The 17,785-nt window shown below is 37.6% G+C and overlaps 1 protein-coding gene across 1 annotated transcript; it reads right to left on the bottom strand.

Annotated features, from left to right (window-relative positions):
* Nucleotides 1-11: 11 nt before the first annotated feature.
* Nucleotides 12-16,729, bottom strand: TARP (TCR gamma alternate reading frame protein; the record flags this gene model as incomplete). Its single annotated transcript, XM_084281283.1, has 6 exons — nucleotides 12-669; nucleotides 1,436-1,507; nucleotides 2,967-3,260; nucleotides 10,659-10,698; nucleotides 16,229-16,551; nucleotides 16,687-16,729. The coding sequence occupies 6 exons, from the start codon at nucleotides 16,727-16,729 to the stop codon at nucleotides 536-538; spliced, it is 906 nt and encodes a 301-aa protein (XP_084137409.1). The 3' UTR covers nucleotides 12-535.
* Nucleotides 16,730-17,785: the final 1,056 nt, after the last annotated feature.

The following is a 17,785-nucleotide window of genomic DNA, read 5'->3' as shown; positions in this document are numbered from 1 at the left end:
TTGGTGGATACATACAGGTTGCAATAAATCATTGAATGCAAAAATGAACCTATGACCTATTTTGCATTGAACCTATGAACCTATTTTGCATTGAATGCAAAAATGAATCTATGAGTTTACAGCACTGAAATGCTCCTAATTAAGCCTTAAAAGCAATCTTAAAATGCACCTCTGCTTTATATGTTTATATGCTCTAAACTTATGCATCCAAAACCACTTTTAGTATTAGAACCTTCATCTTGCAATACACAATTTCTATTAAAACACAAGCTATGTAGCCTTACTCCGATTGACCACCTCCCTCTCAGTTCATTACTCAGAAAAAGTGAGAAAAAACAGGCTGATAGGAAAACACTATCGGTAAACCGCAGCAAGCCCTGTACGCTAATGCCAGTAAGTTCTCTTTGGACTTTTTTTTTTTTTTTTTTTTTTTTTTTTTGGGTGTGTTTAGCACTGAGGGCAGGGGAGCCTATGTGAACAAGTAAATAGCAAAGCAAATTGAAGATGATTTTGTAAACCTTTCCAACACCAACATTTATGTTTTCTTTCCTGGGAGCTTAGCTGGAGTCCTCATTCTGTATATGAAGAAGAGTACGATGACATAGTACATGGAGCTTTTCAGAAAAAGGATGAGGTATACTAGATGTGCTGCCTTGTACATCAAGTAATCTGTAACAAACATAAGACAGAAAAATCTTGTTGAACATCAGTATCGTACAACCTCCTAAAAGACAGGAAAAAACAAGGCCGTGTGGTGTGTTTACAAGGATTGCGGTGGACAGCATGTAAACAAATACGATGTCTGACTGTCCTCTGAGCGGGTCTGTACTGCTCGTAACTTCTAGATGGAGAGGGTTTCTGAGCACTAGACCATCTCACAATACTGCCATGTTATTGTTACCTGCAGTACAAGAACCTGCAGAGCAAGAAAGACTCTAGCTCTTTCACCACTGGTAGCACAGCTTTTGCTTAAATTCTTTTACATCTGTTTTTTTTTTTTTTTTTTTTTTTTTTTTTTTTTTTTTGTTGTTGTTGTTTTTTTTTTTTTAAACAATATTTCCTAAATCCCCATTCAAGCTAAAAGAAAATTACTTTGTCCCAAGTGCTGTGCAGTTGCTAGTCTGAAGGAGCGTCAGGTGAAGCACTCAGCATTTAACTGCACCAGGTATTTAAAGCAGTGGCCCTTAATGCAGGCTAATGATCTAGTACTGTAGTGCAAACAACATCTGCATCGGGCTAACAAAGCCCAAAGACCTAGAGCACCTTTTTATATCCCACAATGTGTTAATGCAGTGTAGCACAGAAGCCTTTCTAAATTGCAAGCCCCAGAACTTTGGATATTTCCTGCAGACTATTTAGAAATATAATTTTCAGGAGCGCACACAGCAATATGCAACTCTCACATTTCTTTCCCCATTTAATTAATTCTCATTACCTTTGTAAAAAACGGTGCTGTTTCCAGAATATGTGCTGCAGTACTCTTCCTGAGAAGGAGTCTCTGAAGAATCTAATGGAAAGAGTTTAAATGTCCAAACTAGGCTTTTCTTTGAGTTTAATAAACATTAACAGAGAAATGGGGAAAAGAAGAGCTAATGTAAACAGTGAAGTGTGAAGTTAGTATTAAAAAAAAAGTAGGATATTCAAGATCTGTCTGAAGAGCAGGTGTTCACCAGTAGGATTCATTTTCAGAGAGAACTGAAGGCAGGAAATATTTGTGTAGTAGTAAGTGTTTGTTGCCTTAACTAGGAGCTTTGCCTGTGCCCTTTAGTGAATGTGTCCATAAGGCTGTTGGCAGCACCAGTTTTATTTCCAAACTACTATTTCCAAACCGGTTTGACCACCTGATTGTCACTGAAGTAGCTGGAGTCTCTTCCCAGAACTTAGTATTAGCAGAAGCACAGAATAATTCAGATCAGAAGAGACCTCAATTATTTTATTTGTTGCTCAACACTGAAAAAAGTCTTGAAGAGAGTATGATTTGATGTTTCCTCTTTGGAATTTGCTATTTTGGCCATGGATTGTTCTGTAAAATAAAATACATGTATATTGTGCTTAAAGCAGCAATTTTGTGTTTGTTCTTGGTTATGGTACTTACATTCATTGAGACATATGCTTAAGCACATACCTCTGTCAAAATAATCTTAGTACATATTTTTGTCAGAATACATTTGGAAGGTTGAAATGTAATATTTATGGCTGTGTTCTCATGGGGTGGAGCTGTACTCATTTATAGTAAATTGAACAGAGGTAGGTACTTAGAAAAGGGTAGGTACTTAGCAAAGATTCACCTAACTAGAATAAGCATTTGTCCTAAAGTTATTATCTTGATTTAAACACAGGTTTAAACAATTTATCATAGGTTGTTTCTTTTCTTTAAAATTTTACAGTCTTTTTCACAATCAGTCTTTTAACAATTATATGCGGTCTTTTTTTTCTTACGTTATTCTTAAGCTATTACCTTACTGCCACCAGACCATGAAAAAGTAATATATTTAAACATTGTTTTAAAAGCCTATCAACCTTATTTTTAACTCCTTAATTTATTATAGCTGTGATTAATGTCAGAGGGATTTATGCCTGCAAGCCCTGGATAGCAGATAGCTGCAGTCTGAACCTGCTGTTTTGAAGAAATTCTGTGTACTGTCAAGTAACTGACCTGGCTCAGTGTAGACCCTTTTGAGCAATTCTAACTAACACCTGGTGACATTAAAGAACTGCTCTTTTCCTGTTACAAAGGGACCTTCACAGTACAGACTGGGTTTCTTTTCCTGGGAGGGCTTTGGTAGTTTTTACTGGTGTGTTTTAAGTATTGTTGTGCCTAGGAACACAGAAGCTTTCAGCAATAAGGATATACATCATACATCATTATTTCTCTAATTGTATTCAAACGATAAAAATAAATAAATAATCAAAAAGACATAATAATATGTAGAATGAAAAATAAATAATAAAAAAGTAGTATATACCTTGAATGGGGAGTTTAAAATTCTCTTGACTTTCATGGTCATATTTGCAATAATAGTTCTTGTTCGTCGTATTCCCTGGTAAAGTTAACCAGGTGCTGACTGAGTATTTATCATTTGTAGATTTCCAGACGTCTCCTTTTATGACATTTTTTGTTACCTCCTTATTTGCTTCATCAACCCATTGCACCCGAATAACTTCTGGGTAGAAATTCTCAATAAGACAAACATACAGAAGTTGATCTTTATGCTTCGTCTGCAGGATTTCAGAGTTCTCTGGTTTAGAATTTACTTTGTCTGGATTTGTATTTGGAGGGAAAGAAATAACAAAACAGAGGAGTATCAATAGTGTGTGACAATAAATTCTGTCAGTAGCATGTGGCAATAAATTTTGTCTTTTATTTAGAAGTTCTACGTGATTCATTTATGTTTCATTACGTGTTTCATTTATGTTTTATTTTTATAAAAAAAAAAAAAGCAGGAAAATTAAATCACAAAATGGTTTGGATCTAGGGGGGCTGTTGTTGTTCCTCTAATACTAGGTTTGTGTAAATGTTTGAATTAACACGACTGAAAAAGAAGAAAAAAACACACAAAATTAAACTAAACAAAAGCAGAAGAACATGCAATATCCAAATAAGATTTCTATATGCAAATAGCGTATCTACCTGTACCAGGCTTCTCGTAGGTGATGTGCTTTGTAAAACTTGTTTAGTACAAACATAGCTGAATATATCTTAAATGAAAAGCGAGCCATTTCCACAAACTAAATGTAGCTAATCTCCATTTCACCTGTCTCTCTGGAATAAAACTTATGTTGTTAGAAGTCCAAATCAGCCCCATTTTGTCTATACAAAGAAGTCTTTTTGATATCATCAAAGTGGATAGCAAATTAAGACTGCTTTTGTTACACATGCAAACTTCTGCCATACACGTATAGGCAGACCTCATGGGTGATCATTTTTGTCTATGCTTAACTGCAAGTGAAAACTAGATGCAGTTTTCAAACTTCACTTTTGTTGTATTGAAGGTATGGCTATTTATTTTTTTAAAGGCAGTGAACAGATTTATTGTTCATCTCCTTAAACCACTCTCTCCCACTAGATTCTTGAGTATATCTTTGTACTGGCTTTCAACAGTGGGATACACAGTTTACAGAGTGATCTGTCTGAGTGGTGCAGTTTTCACGCCCTGTGAGAAAACACATTAATATAAACTTCTACCTCTGTCAAAATGCTTCTACTTTTCTTTAAATGATCTAGCTATTCTATAACAATCTTAGAGTATTTCATATTTAGTTTTTAAAAACAAAGATGACTAAAGCATAAGACTGCCTGCCCTCAAAATGATAACACATTATGGATTTCCCTCATTTTGGACAGCTGTCATTGAAATGAAAATGTGGACCAAGTTTTCTGTTGTACCCAGAAATAAACTTTCTAACAATTTTATGGCACTTGTTGATTTAGGAGTTAATTGTATCTCTATTCATCAGACCTTCCAGGAATACAAGATTAAATTCTTTTTCAAAACGATTTATTTGTTCCAGAGTTGTATATATTCAGAAGACCATGATGTAGCTCTTGTTTCAGTGACATTGTGCTCTGCAAAGCTTCATGACTGTCTTAGATATTTTTTTAGATTTTCAAAGCTTAGAAAAGTACCCTGCATAATTTTGTGGTCTTAATTGGCTAGTTTGATATTTTATATATATGAATTTTATGTATATCTAAATAGAGAGACAGAGAGAGATGCTCCCATTTCCTATTTCATTATGACCGTTTTAGACACTTGTATTAATACACAATATTTTCCACCTCTAGAATAGCCACTGCCTTTCCATTTACCATAAAAAGACCCTAGGCACCTGGCTTAAATGAAACACCGAAATTATATCACAGTACTGAGGAAACACACTGCTTGAATAACTAACTGTAAAAGTGTGCATGTGAGAGTCTCATATGCACACACAGGTAAATGGGTGACAAAGGAGGACTGAACAATATATGTTTTGCCTCTATTCATGAATATATGTATGTTTCTGTGTGAATATATATACATACATAAATTGTAAGTATGTTTAGGGGAAAAAAGGATGAAAACACACAACTCTCTAGATTTTGATGTATTCTTAGGCTGATCTGTAAAGTTATTGAAGTCCTTCCACTCGACTTTTTTTTTTTTTTCTTTTTTTTAGTTATGCTTTACAAAATTTTTGGTGTTTACTTTGTTGAACACTTCCCTAAGACAGATTTGAGTAGGTGTAGGTCTTTTAAAATAACATATAACCAAGTATATATAACTTGCAGATACGTCTTAAGCTAAAATCTGACTGTTCTTGTTCTAGAGCAGCAAGTTTAAGCTGAGATTTTAATTCTCCTTGCTTGGATGATCCCACAAAATGCAGTAATCACGTCGGATACTGAGAGCTCCTTGGGTCCCCTTCAAGTCATGGGGAGCCGAGAGTGCTCAGCACACAGAGAGTGTTCAGGTCTTGCTGCCAGTGGCTGCAGACATTATCACTGATAACAACATCACCTAGTGCAAGCCTCCCCAGGTATTTTAAAGAAATAGCTATCAAGCTTCACTCCCCAGCTTTGCCATTACAAAATGTACAAAAACAGTCTTTCAAAGTACTTACTGGAAACGATGAGTTTAGTGCCTGTGCCAAAGACCAGATTGCCCACATTGCTATATTTCCTTACACAAATTGTTTAGGATTTTTTTTAGTTTGGATTTGGATTTTGTGGGAAATAAATAACAAAATAAAGAGCTGGAATATCAGTAGTGTATGGCAATAAATTCTGGATACTCAACTGCAAAATATAAATTCTTAACTTCTTAAGAGCAGTAAAATAAATAAACAATTTTAGCTCTCAAGTTAGTTATGAATATGTAGGATGGGGATAGAAACATCTCATGTACAAAAGGTATTTTAGGTAAGAGGATGGGTGAATTACAGCTGTTTCTGTCCTTGAAGTAAGAATAAGCTTTTGGTTGAGCTGACTGTACTTGGCATTCAAACACATTTTCTATCAAGTGTTATTTCGATGAACCCAAGCAGTAGGTAATGATTTACAAACAAAAACAGTTACAAGACTCGTTTGAATAACTGGGAATAGAAAATGTGACTTTCAACATTAGTTTTAAATGTGGTATTTCATAGAGAACTAAAATGAATAAAGGCTTTTATAAGTATAGTACAGCAAATCAAACTCAACATCAAAAGACGAGAATTGCTTCAAATAGTCTAAACTCACAGTTGCTTATACAATATACAGACTCTTCTGGAGTCCCAGCGGCTGCAGACATTATCACTGATAACAACGATGCCTAGTGATGGATGATCCCACAAAATGCAGTAATCACGTCAGATACCGAGAGTTCCTTGGGTCCCCTTCAAGTCATGGGGAGCCGAGAGCACTCAGCACACAGACAGCGTTCAGGTCCTGCTGCCAGCGGCTGCAGACATTATCACTGATAACAACATCACCTAGTGCAAGCCTCCCCAGGTATTTTAAAGAAATAGCTATCAAGCTTCACTCCCCAGCTTTGCCATTACAAAATGTACAAAAACAGTCTTTCAAAGTACTTACTGGAAACGATGAGTTTAGTGCCTGTGCCAAAGACCAGATTGCCCACATTGCTATATTTCCTTACACAAACCGTTTGCGACATTTTAGCCATACTAATATTAGATTATAAGAACCAACATTTGAATAATAAGAGTCTACATATTTGGCTACAAAGCTAGAAAATGAGAGTTTATTTTCAGCTAATACTGCTACTCTCAAATAGCCTTTATTGTTATGCACATTAAACTCCATTTCAAACTAATCTTTGCTATCACTTGTTTAAAAAATATCAGAACAAATAAAAGTTCATTTCTGTGGCATGGATTGAAATACCATATACCCTCTGGATATTTTTCTAAAGAAAATTAATTCTCCTTCTGGGATTGTGAGTGCTTTTGACCACATGATTTAAAAATTGTTCATTTAAATGACTGTATGATATGAAACTGAATGCACAATCTTAAGCACTCACCTTAAGACCCTTGTTTGTCTCTTTCAATCTCTCCAAAGTTCTCCTTTTTAATGAATTTTATGTATATGAATTTTATGTATATTTCTCTGTGCACTAACATAAAGGTCTCTAAAGATCCAAAGGACCTGGAGGTTGATCAAGCATATTTTCATCACCTTTTTGCAAAATCAGTCCTTGTTTTGATGATATGGAATTTTACAGTTTGTTTCTCTAGCTCAATTTGTTCACACACAAAAGCAGGAACTTATCACACACTATTACTCAGCAATCCATGTCTAATTTCTATGTAGTATAAATATGGTTTTGAGTTACCAAATATAAAGATGAAATATTGTACATGCAGAAGATTCATGGAGGTAACTGGAAGGGGTGTTTAGATAGTCCTTTTGTATCACTGGCATTGTTGTAATTAAGAAGGATTATGCTTGCTTATTAAATAATTTAGAGGAAAAAATGAATCTTATTACAGAAAATGGTGTGCAAGAACAAACCTTAGACCACTGCTTAATTGAAGTAATGAAAGACACTGCAGAAAATCTGAGCCAGGCAGTCAACAGCCACCACTCTTCTCAAGCCTAGTTGGAGAGATGCTTACTCATTTTGGACCCAACCCTCTGCATGCTGAGCTCACTGCAGTCTGTTTAAGTGTATGTGGGATTGGGACTGTTCATCCTCAGCTCCTGGCACACTTGCCTACAGAGTACTGATGATACCACAGGTTGTCAATGCCAAAAAGACAACATCACACATACATCTATGCATGCTGCTGAGAAGCATCAACTTTTCAGCATTACTCCCATGCACGTCTGTCTCCAGGACCTACTGGCTTATCCGCAGGGAAAACCACGTGCATCTTACAGGAAATCCTGGTTAAGGTGAAATCAAAGGCAACATTTCTGAAGGTCCAGGATTTCACCCCACAAGCTAATATTTTGTTTATTTATTTATTGCCTGCCTGCAGTTAACCTGTGCTGAGGTGCATCAGAGAGAGCTCAGTTCTCCTCTGCTGGAATAAACAGGCTTTTTAAGAACAAATTAATGGGGAAAGACTGTATCCTCAAACAAATTGAGATATGCAGAACTTCAGACATAGTTTAAGGTATCTGTTCACATCCACAATGTTTTTCCATATATCTCTTCTGTTCCACCTGCTCTGAGGCTAAGGGGTGATCTTCAGCCGTGTTTCTGAGTTACCCCAGCCCCTCCACTCTGGGCTCCCTAGCCTTGCACAAGGGAACACAAGGGATGTGGCACAGTGTATCCAAAAGAAGTTAGAATGTCAGAAATTCGTGGTTTATATGAAGTCCTACTGTTTACCCCGAGCTAAAGAGATGAAATCTGCTATTGCAAATTCCGTATCACTTTTTTGTCATTGCTATTATACTTTCAATATAGCATATCACATAATCTCTCCTCTAGATTGTCTTGAAAGAAAGGGATAGTGAATTTGTCTTCCTGCCCACGAAATCCTTGACATTTTTGCTAAAGTCTTTAGCAAATGTATGTAGTAATGGTAATCCTGAAAAGAGACTTTGGCTCTGCAGTTTTCTTTGAATGGCGACATTTTCCCTTATTTATTTAACACTCCGTCCTTTCCCCATAATACTGGTTTGGACTTTAAAGTCTGAGGGATTTTGGTTCAGTATTTAATGTCTTTCTCCATAAAATAAAATAAGATAAAATAAAATAAAATAAAATAAAATAAAATAAAATAAAATAAAATAAAATAAAATAAAAGCCTACAAATGCATGCATTAGTCTTCACCTTGTTGAGTTAAAATCACTTTAGTCCAACTTAGATGATATATTAGATCCAACTTAGATTATATATAAATAAGTGTAAGTATAAACTACCTCTAAGCAAGAAATATTTTATAATATATGGTTGCAAAATATAATTGTAGCTTTTTGAACTAGTGAACTTCAATGCATTTGATGAAATCGAGGTAGATACCTCAGTAATATTTAGAGGTTAACATAAAATATTTCTGCTGTAATTTCTGCTGTGAATTTATTTACTAGAAATATTAGTAGATTATTCTCCATGTTACTTTAGAAAAAGTTGGCAGTATGCTTGTGAGGTGCCAGAAAGCCACAGCTGCAGATGTAGCAGAAGAGGAGAGACAGGGAGAACATCCCCATGCTGAGTAGTGTAGCTACTCCACTTGCGTCCTTGAGGGAAAAATTGATTTGGTTTTTGGGTCACTCTGCTGTTCAGTCTTGGCTTCCCTTGTCTAAATTCTCTGAAAAGACACTTACACAAAAATCCTTCATTGAGTGTTGACATTGGATTAATATTCACATTCTGTTGGAAGCTTTTAGAAACTAATCTATTCCTCCAAATGCAAACATCAAACCCATCTCTCAAACCCCAGCCCTTCTTTTACTTGCATTATCGTAAGTCTACAGCAACTCTGTGTTGATCACAGCTAATCATAAGAGACCAAAAAGAACAAAATCAAGTTAATTACATGTTGTTGAGACTGGCTTTTGATACATATGGCTCTTTCAAAGGAAAAAGACTCTGCACAAGCTCAAAGTGTGATGATTCAATTGCATGAAGATCCTGTCTTGGTCTTCTCCATTTCTTTTCATTATTGAGCTAATGTTAGGTACTCATCACTGAAAAGACGATTTGTGATGAATTGCCTGTTCATAAGCACAACGTAAATCCATCCCCTTTTACTCTGATTAACAATCAGTTAAGAGCTTTGGCCCTTGTAGAAGAAATAGAATCCTGCAGGATTAGATAAATGCTTGAAAATAAATTATTTTAAAATATAGATACTAAATAAATGATCACTACCTGCTTAACAAGGTAAGGACTTTCACTTAAAACAACACATTTGTTCTGACGTGGACATTTCTATTAAATTGTAGTTTTGATTCAATTAGTCTTTCTGATAGGAATCATCAAAAACAGTCTTTTCTTGGCATGCTAATATAAGTTGCATTTAATCAGGCTTACAATATTTGGTAGTGATAGTTCCTCTGCCTTCTGTTTCTGTAGTAGTCTACCTCAGGGTTACAGCATTTAAAATACCATTTAATGGGAAAAAGAAGATTTTTATCCTCAATTTACCATCCAAATACATGTCTCTGCAGGAGAGACAAAAAACAGATCACTTCTTCATGTATGTTTTAGTAAACAAAAAGAAGTTTATTTCTACTGCCAAAGTGCTGTGTACGTGACAGAAATAATTAGGCACATATTATCTCACTTCTACTAGTCTAACTAAAAAAGCAATGGCCATTGCAAATTGCTCTTTGAATTTGTATTGAGAAGAGGATTTAATTTTTATTTTTTTTTAAATGTTTAATTCACAGCTGCTTGATTCCATGCTTAATTCTTCAGTAGCTGAAAGAAAGAATGAGGGCTCTGGAAACTACGCCAGGCCATTTTCCACCAAATTTCTAAGGAGGAATACGATCATAAGTGACACAAACTAGCTCCTCAGTATATTTGTGATCCTAGACTACTGCGTTACAAATCAACAGGGTTCAAGGTCAGAATGAAAAGCTTAAAAACCCAGGCAGGGATGGCACTGACCAAGGCTCTAAGCAAGCAGAGTGTCCTCTGGGACACTAAAATAAAATGTAGAAGCTTGGTGTGGTCATACAGATTCAGCGTTAAAGAAAGTGACTTACCTGACACGATGAGCTTTGTACCAGTGCCAAACACTTTGTAGTAATAACCAGACACAGTGCATAAAGTCTTTGCAATAACATTACAGATCTATTATTCTTTATATAATAGAATCAAAGAATGTCTGAAGTTTGAAAGGACCTCTGGAGGTCATCTGGCCTGACTCCCTTGTCAGGCCAGGTAGGATACCTGTGCAAGGATACCTCGTGCAGGTTTTCCAGGACCATGTCCAGGCAGCTTTTGGAGATCTCCAAGAGGGAGACTCCACAAACTCTCTGGTCAACCTGTGCCAGTGCTCCTTCACCCTCACAGCAGAAAAGTGTTTTCTGATGTTTAGAGGGAACCTCCTGTGTTTCAGTTGGTGCCTATTGCCTCTTGTCCTGGCACTGGACACCACTGAAGAGAGCGTGGCTCTGTCCACTTTGCACCTTCCCTTCAGTTATTTCTAGACAATGATTGAATCCCCCGAGCTTCCTCTTCTCTGTGCTGAACAGTCCCAGCTCTCTCAGCTGCTGTGTGTATGAGAGATGCTCCAATCCCTTAATCATCTTTATGGCCCTATGTTGGACCCTGTCTAGTATGTCCATGTCTCTCTAGTGCTGTGGAGCCCAGAGCTGGACACAGCACTTCAGGTGGGGCCTCCCCAGTTCCAAGCAAAGGGAAAGGATCACCTCCCTCAGCTGCTGGCAGCACTTTGCCTCATGCAGCTCAAGGTACTGACAGCCATCTTAGCAGCAAGGACACATGGCACTACATGGGTAAATACAATTTTTTAAAGACAAACAGATTTGCTGTTTAATCAACTTTTAGGTCATGGAAAAGGGGCAGCAACCTAAACTTTACCAAAAAGAAAATAAAAAAGTGTGTGGAGATTTTGAGGACAGGTATGTTTTTAAATGGGCAGGCTTCATCTCAACTAAAATTAGTTTTCTGAAAGTTTAGGTGGACAGTACTAAGCACCTTGGTTCCATATCTGCTCTATGGAGAGAGGCAGCACCAGCAGAAGATGTATTAGTTCTATTAGCTAAGTAAAATGCTCCTTTAAAGCTCCATAAAATCAGTCCTAGAATTAGCGAACGTTATGATGAGATCTTTGCAGCACAAAATTCCGGATCGAAGTTTTTGTTGTGCAAATATTAAGCAAAACCCTGACTGGATTGAAATCAACATCAAAATTCCCACTAACTAGAAACCATTATCAGATGGACAAAATTAGGCAAACTGCTTTCATCTCAGATGCTAAGTATCAAAGCGGCCGAAGTTTACTTGATGCAGGATAATTTGATTAAGTATGCCAATATTTTGGGAGGGAAGGAAAGTGTCTCCACAGGTAGGCATTCTTAATAATAATAATCATAACTGATAGCAAGAGGTTTCTGCAAAAAGTAGTAAGAAAGAGTATCCTTTCAATTAGGCATATCTTCAGACAGTTCTGGACATACTTGAGATAACTCCTGTCATTTGGTATGGTCAGACATAATCCCAAAAGAAAGCTTCTTGCTCTTCAAGTAATTTGCATAACCCCAAATTGACATTTTCTTTCAGAATGAGTTAGAAATATCACAGAAGTTGAGTATGCATCATTAAAGACAAAAATATCTTTTAGTTCTCTGAATGCTATATTTACCATATTTAAATTCATATTTAAGAAGAAAATAATAAGAGGGTTAGTTATACATCTACACTTCAATAATTGCTTCATTTTCCCAATTTCATACATAAATAAAAAAATGATGTTGTGTTCTGCATCTGGAAATGCTCTTTATGGGGGAAATTCTGCAAAGCATTCAGTAGGGTTAAAACTAGCAGAAGCTAAGAAACCAGAGCACAGCTTACAAACAATATCTAACTATTGAAATGCATTTCAGAAAAAGTAAATTTTATGTTTCACACTTACCTGAAACAATAAGCTTAGTTCCACTTCCAAATATTTTAACATCAGCATCCCACAGTCTGATACTGCTTAGCAATATCTACTGCACTTCTTTTTTCTTTCACATGCTACAGAAAATGTCTTTCAAATTTAGAGGTTGGTAGTATCTTGCCCAGTGTAATATCTTAATTTTTAACATGGACTGGAGTGGAATATTTAGAAGTGCTATTATTTTTTCGTGATGAGTAAAAAGTCTGGGTTTTTAAATACACCATTTTCTGAGAAGAAAGCTGTGTCATGCTTATAACTACTTATATCTATCCTTTTAGTTCTGGGATTTCTCTAATAAAGATCTGCTGCTTCTAGTCTGCTACCTTTTCTATAAAGTAACCTCTTTTTCCTGCTTTAAGAAGAAATGTGATTATATTATCATTCCTAAAGGAAATAAAAAATAATTACTAGTTATTTGTTGGTTTAGATAGATAGGTATTTTTTATTTCCTAGAAGCGTTCTATCCTGAAAATTACTTGCTGTGTGAAAGTACCTTGGATTAGTTTTCATCATATTCTTACTTTGAAGCCCATATTTTACATGCCCATATTCTAAAACCATATTCTAAACAAAACTTACTGACACTTAAGATGTGTTTTACTAAGTCTGTGCTTCTTGAAAGTAGTTACACTGTTTTCTTTTGGCAAAAACGCCCGACTCTACACAGGCATAATTTAATTGCAATCTGTAGTAAAATGTGCAAGTTTCCTCTGCCTTTTACAGTTTGACTCATTTATACTAACCTTGGTATTCTCATGTATTAACTGAGCAGCATACTGTAGGCACTGTTATCTGCTTTATACTGCTAGTGGCATTCATACAATAGATTGTACAGCTTTAACACAATTAACAGCAGTATGAATACAAAAGGAAGCCAGTTAATTTCAGTAGAGCCAGGAACTAGAAATTTACTAAATTCCAGGCAACTTTCCTTCCCAATGAATTTAGGCTGAGCCACCTCTATCAATAAGCAAGTTTTTGCATTTCTGTCTTGCTGTACTGAGAGTAGTTCTTAAACTTTCACACAGTTCATTTTTCTGTCCCAGAACAGAATGAGGAATGAACCCAACCCAATATTTCGACTTTTAGCCCCTCACCTCATTATTCCATTCTGCCATCCTTAATAAGTGTTCAGTAACTGATGTGGAGGTGATTTCTCTGTCCCCTAGGTTGATATATTTATTGCCCATCAACCCACCCAACCTGAGCCCCATGCACCGGTCACATAAAAAAATGTGATCTATCAGGCAGAAATTAATTTCCCTACACCCTTACACTCTTAGTTATCAACCTGAGAACCCAAGTGACTTTGTGAAAATCAGATCAATGTTAATACTTACCGGAGATAATTAGCTTAGTTCCTGTACCGAAGTATTTAATCCATGTGGTCCACACTATGTTTTGACTTTGCAATAAGCTAAAGTACTCTCCTGATGTGCAATTGCTGAATAAAAACAACTTTTTTTTCCTTTTTTTTTCCTTTTTTTCTTTTTTTTTTTTTTTTTCCCAATCTGCACCTGGGAGACTGCTTGAAGGATGGCCAGGCATTGGCTGGTGGGCGAATGTCAGGAATTTCAGACTTGTGCCCAGTTTTCTGCTGATATCTAATTACCTGCAGAGCAAATCTCTTTCTAAAAGTGTTCCAAGTAGGCTAGCCAACTCTTCCATTTAATGCTTAAGAATTAGGTGAAGTTTTCCTCTTCAATTTTAGATCGAGTAAGCCCACAGTGATGTTTGTATTAAAAAACCAAACACGTATCTTCAGGTCATGATCCTACTCATTCCCACAGGTATACCCCACCTCTCATCTGGCATTAAGTACAATCAGGTAGTACTAGGATGCATTTCAGTTTTATCTGTCTTAATAAAACTTAACAGAAGGAAATAAGGGAGAGCCAGCTCTATAAACCACTCTGCAGTCCACTGTGAAGGTGTCCATGTGCTGCACCTTGCATTTTCTCTTCCCAGTATGCGGTTGTTATCCATCCATCTCCTGGAGTCACTCCAGACTCTGAAATATCAGTTCACTGATACCTTTTCATTTACTAACTGGAGAGAGAAGGGGGCTTTCCCTTTGCACATTGGGTTCTTACAAAACATCCCAAGATAACATCTGAGAAAGCCCTGGTACTGTCAATCAAACCACCCACATGTTTCGTTTGCCATTTACAAGAAACTGAATTTGAGTACGTCTTGTGTGCCATACTGACTACAAAACAACATTAAGAAATTACTGCCTGTGCCTACAGAGAGGAACTAGACTGAGGGTGAAGGTCACTTGGTTTAATCAGATGTAGCACAAAACAGCTGTCTAGGCTAAATTCTCCTGGGCAGGAACATAGAATAGGCTGCCCGGGGAAGTGTTGGAGTTGTCATCCCTAGAGGTATTTAAGAGATGTATAGATGTGGTACTTAGGGACATGTTTTAATGGTGGACTTGGCGGTGTTAGGTGGATGGTTGAAACTGATGATCTTATGGGTCTTTTTGAACCTAAATAATTCTGTTATTCTATGTTTGTATTTGCAACCACAAAGCAATGGCAAGAGTGACACAGGCAGAGAAAGGTGCTGCTGGTGCATCCCCTGGGTGGGCTGTGTCTACAACACTGAGTATCTGTGAGGTATCACTAGAAGAAACACAGACAACAAAAGACTGTTCATTGTAGATAGTTCGTCAAGCTCCCTTGCATGAGTCAGGCTTGTAAATAAGAGTAGGACAAAACTGAACCATAGTCATTTTGGAGAACTACCACCTACTTGAAATTGTCGTATCATGTTTTCATCCCATCACACTAATATTTAATGAGCTATACTTCAAGGAACTAAATGTGGAGAGTCTCAGCACACTGCAGTAAAGGAAAATACTAAAAAAAGGCTTGATGGCAAAGAAAAAACTTGTCAGGCATGAGGGTCAACATCAGTGATGAAGCAGTTTCTGTGAGGGATGCATTGCTTAAGGGACATAAATATGGACAGCTGTTTTCAAATAAAAATCTCTTATCTCTGGCACTAGCTTTGGCAACACTGCCTACAGCTTTGTGGAGTGACTCAGATGCATCTCTACTATGCTGAAAGGCAGTAAAGACAGACAGTGAAAGCAACAAGGATGGGGAAAGACACAAAAACATCTCAAAAAGGGAGAACAATAATGCCCATCTCCATATCTCTTGAGGAATAAATCAAATATCATTTTGTTTCCAGAGCTGCTAACTTTTAAACTAAAAGAAGACTAATTTTTCAAATTTAATTTCAAACCTCGGGCTTTGAAAAGCTCCAGGACAATGTCCCGAGTTATTTCCTGGAACAGCAGCATGGAAATAAGCCCTTTTCCAGTAAAGAAATTCTTACAACCAGTTCCCTGCCTCACTTGAGCAAAATCAGGGGATGAGGAAGTGCCAATGTTGGATTAGGCATTTGCCCTTCACTGTTCACTTTGCATGTGCCACTCACTCCATCAAAATCCACAGCTTTTGGCAGCTGCCCCCTCCAAGGAGTGGCTCAGCGCCGAGCCAGTCCCGGCTGTGCAGAGCCTGCGTGTTGAGGCCAGGCAGCTCATCCACGCCAGGGGAAGTGAATTGGGATCTTTCAAATCGTTTGTGGTTGAGCCTCCGAGGGAGTATTGGTCGAGGTGATTGCCGGGTTTCTGACATAGTGAGAGTCCCAGTAGGCACAGTAGTAGGTAGCTGCATCATCCGGACCTATATTTTTTATTATAAGAATGCAAATTTTCTGGTTAGAAAGATTTTGAACTATATATCTGTTTCTTTGGAAGCTGTTTTCTACTGTTGTCGTCCCTGATGAAATGTAGAGCATTCTCACTGGTTCTCTATTCTCCTTCTGTTGATACCAGTGTATGACAGTATTATCAAAATTTGCAGAGACATCTTTAAAATGACATTGCAGACGTGCAGTTCCTTGAGACATGGTGATGGACACAGGGGTCTGTATGGGAATTTCCTGTGAAAATCCATCTGGGGAAAAAAAAAAAAAAAAAAGAAAGAGGAGAAATTATGTCATTAACTATTAATCAGGGGTTGGTGAAGATACTCATTAGTGTGTCCATGTTTGCCTATGAGGGAACACAAAGTATATTAAGAAGTACTTACAAGACCAAGTGGTTGTGGCCACCAGTGCTGCCAGCAGCAGCATTTTGGCGTGTCCCACTCAGCTGTCTCAGAGCTCTCTGTTCTCCGAGTTGAGACTTGAAGAAGGAAACTGTCCCCAGGGCAGGCTGAGCTGTGCCACGTGGGAGGAGGAGGTGCCTCCCTTGGGTGGCAGCTGGAGAGCCCCTGCATCGAGCCACAGGGATGTGTCCCCCAGGCTTCTTCTGGCAGCACCAGTGGTCAGGGAGCAAGCATAGAAGGAACTTTACAAAGGGCACATCTTCATCTGTCGTAGATAAGAGAGTGTAAATCTCTGATTTAAGTTTTATCTGTGTGGGATTTTGTGGTACTCAAACAACGTAAACCATATTCCCAGGGACTTGTAGTCACTTACATGCAGATGAGGACAGACTATAGAGGGGGACAGGAAGATCTTGTCCTTAGAATTACTTGGGAGTGACAGGCATGATGTGCCCGTCTCCAAAGTCTTTTCTTTGGAACATTGTTCCTCTTTTCCTGCCTTTGCTTTCCTAGCAGAGAACAGCAGCTGGAGTGGAACATCAATATTAAACATTTGCTTTCCTCAAGGAACACCAGATATCTGCCATGCTGGGCAAACCACACTGACAGAACAGGTGAGTTTCCAGTATAGATGTGCTAATTCTTATGGTAGTGATGAGTTACCTTGCCCTTAAAAATGGTATGTGTGTGCCTGAAGACCACAGTGTTAATGATGGCTCAAACTTCGAAAATGACAGTTGTGCAGTGTTAGCTGCTCATTCTGGGAGGCAGACAAGGGTTTGGCCTTTCTGCAGCTGATACCAGATGGAGTGAGAAGACTGGGGGAGTGAGGAAGCTACAAACCTGTGGTTCAGACATTGGGGGAGTTTTGTGCCTTGATGGTCTATGAGATTCTACCATTGTGAGGGTCCCAGTAGGCACAGTAGTACATGCCAGCATCGTCTGGAATGACATCCTTTATCATGAGGACACACCGATTCTGGTCAGAAACCCTTTCAGCTCTGTACCTGTCTTTTTGAAAGCCACTTTCCACGGAAGTTCTTCCTTCTGCAAAGAACAGTAGCCTCTCTGGAGCTTCATT

This window comes from Netta rufina (assembly GCF_964035555.1).
Source record: "Netta rufina genome assembly, chromosome: 2".
Lineage (NCBI taxonomy): Eukaryota > Metazoa > Chordata > Aves > Anseriformes > Anatidae > Netta > Netta rufina.
This window is presented reverse-complemented; position numbering and strand designations above follow the sequence as displayed.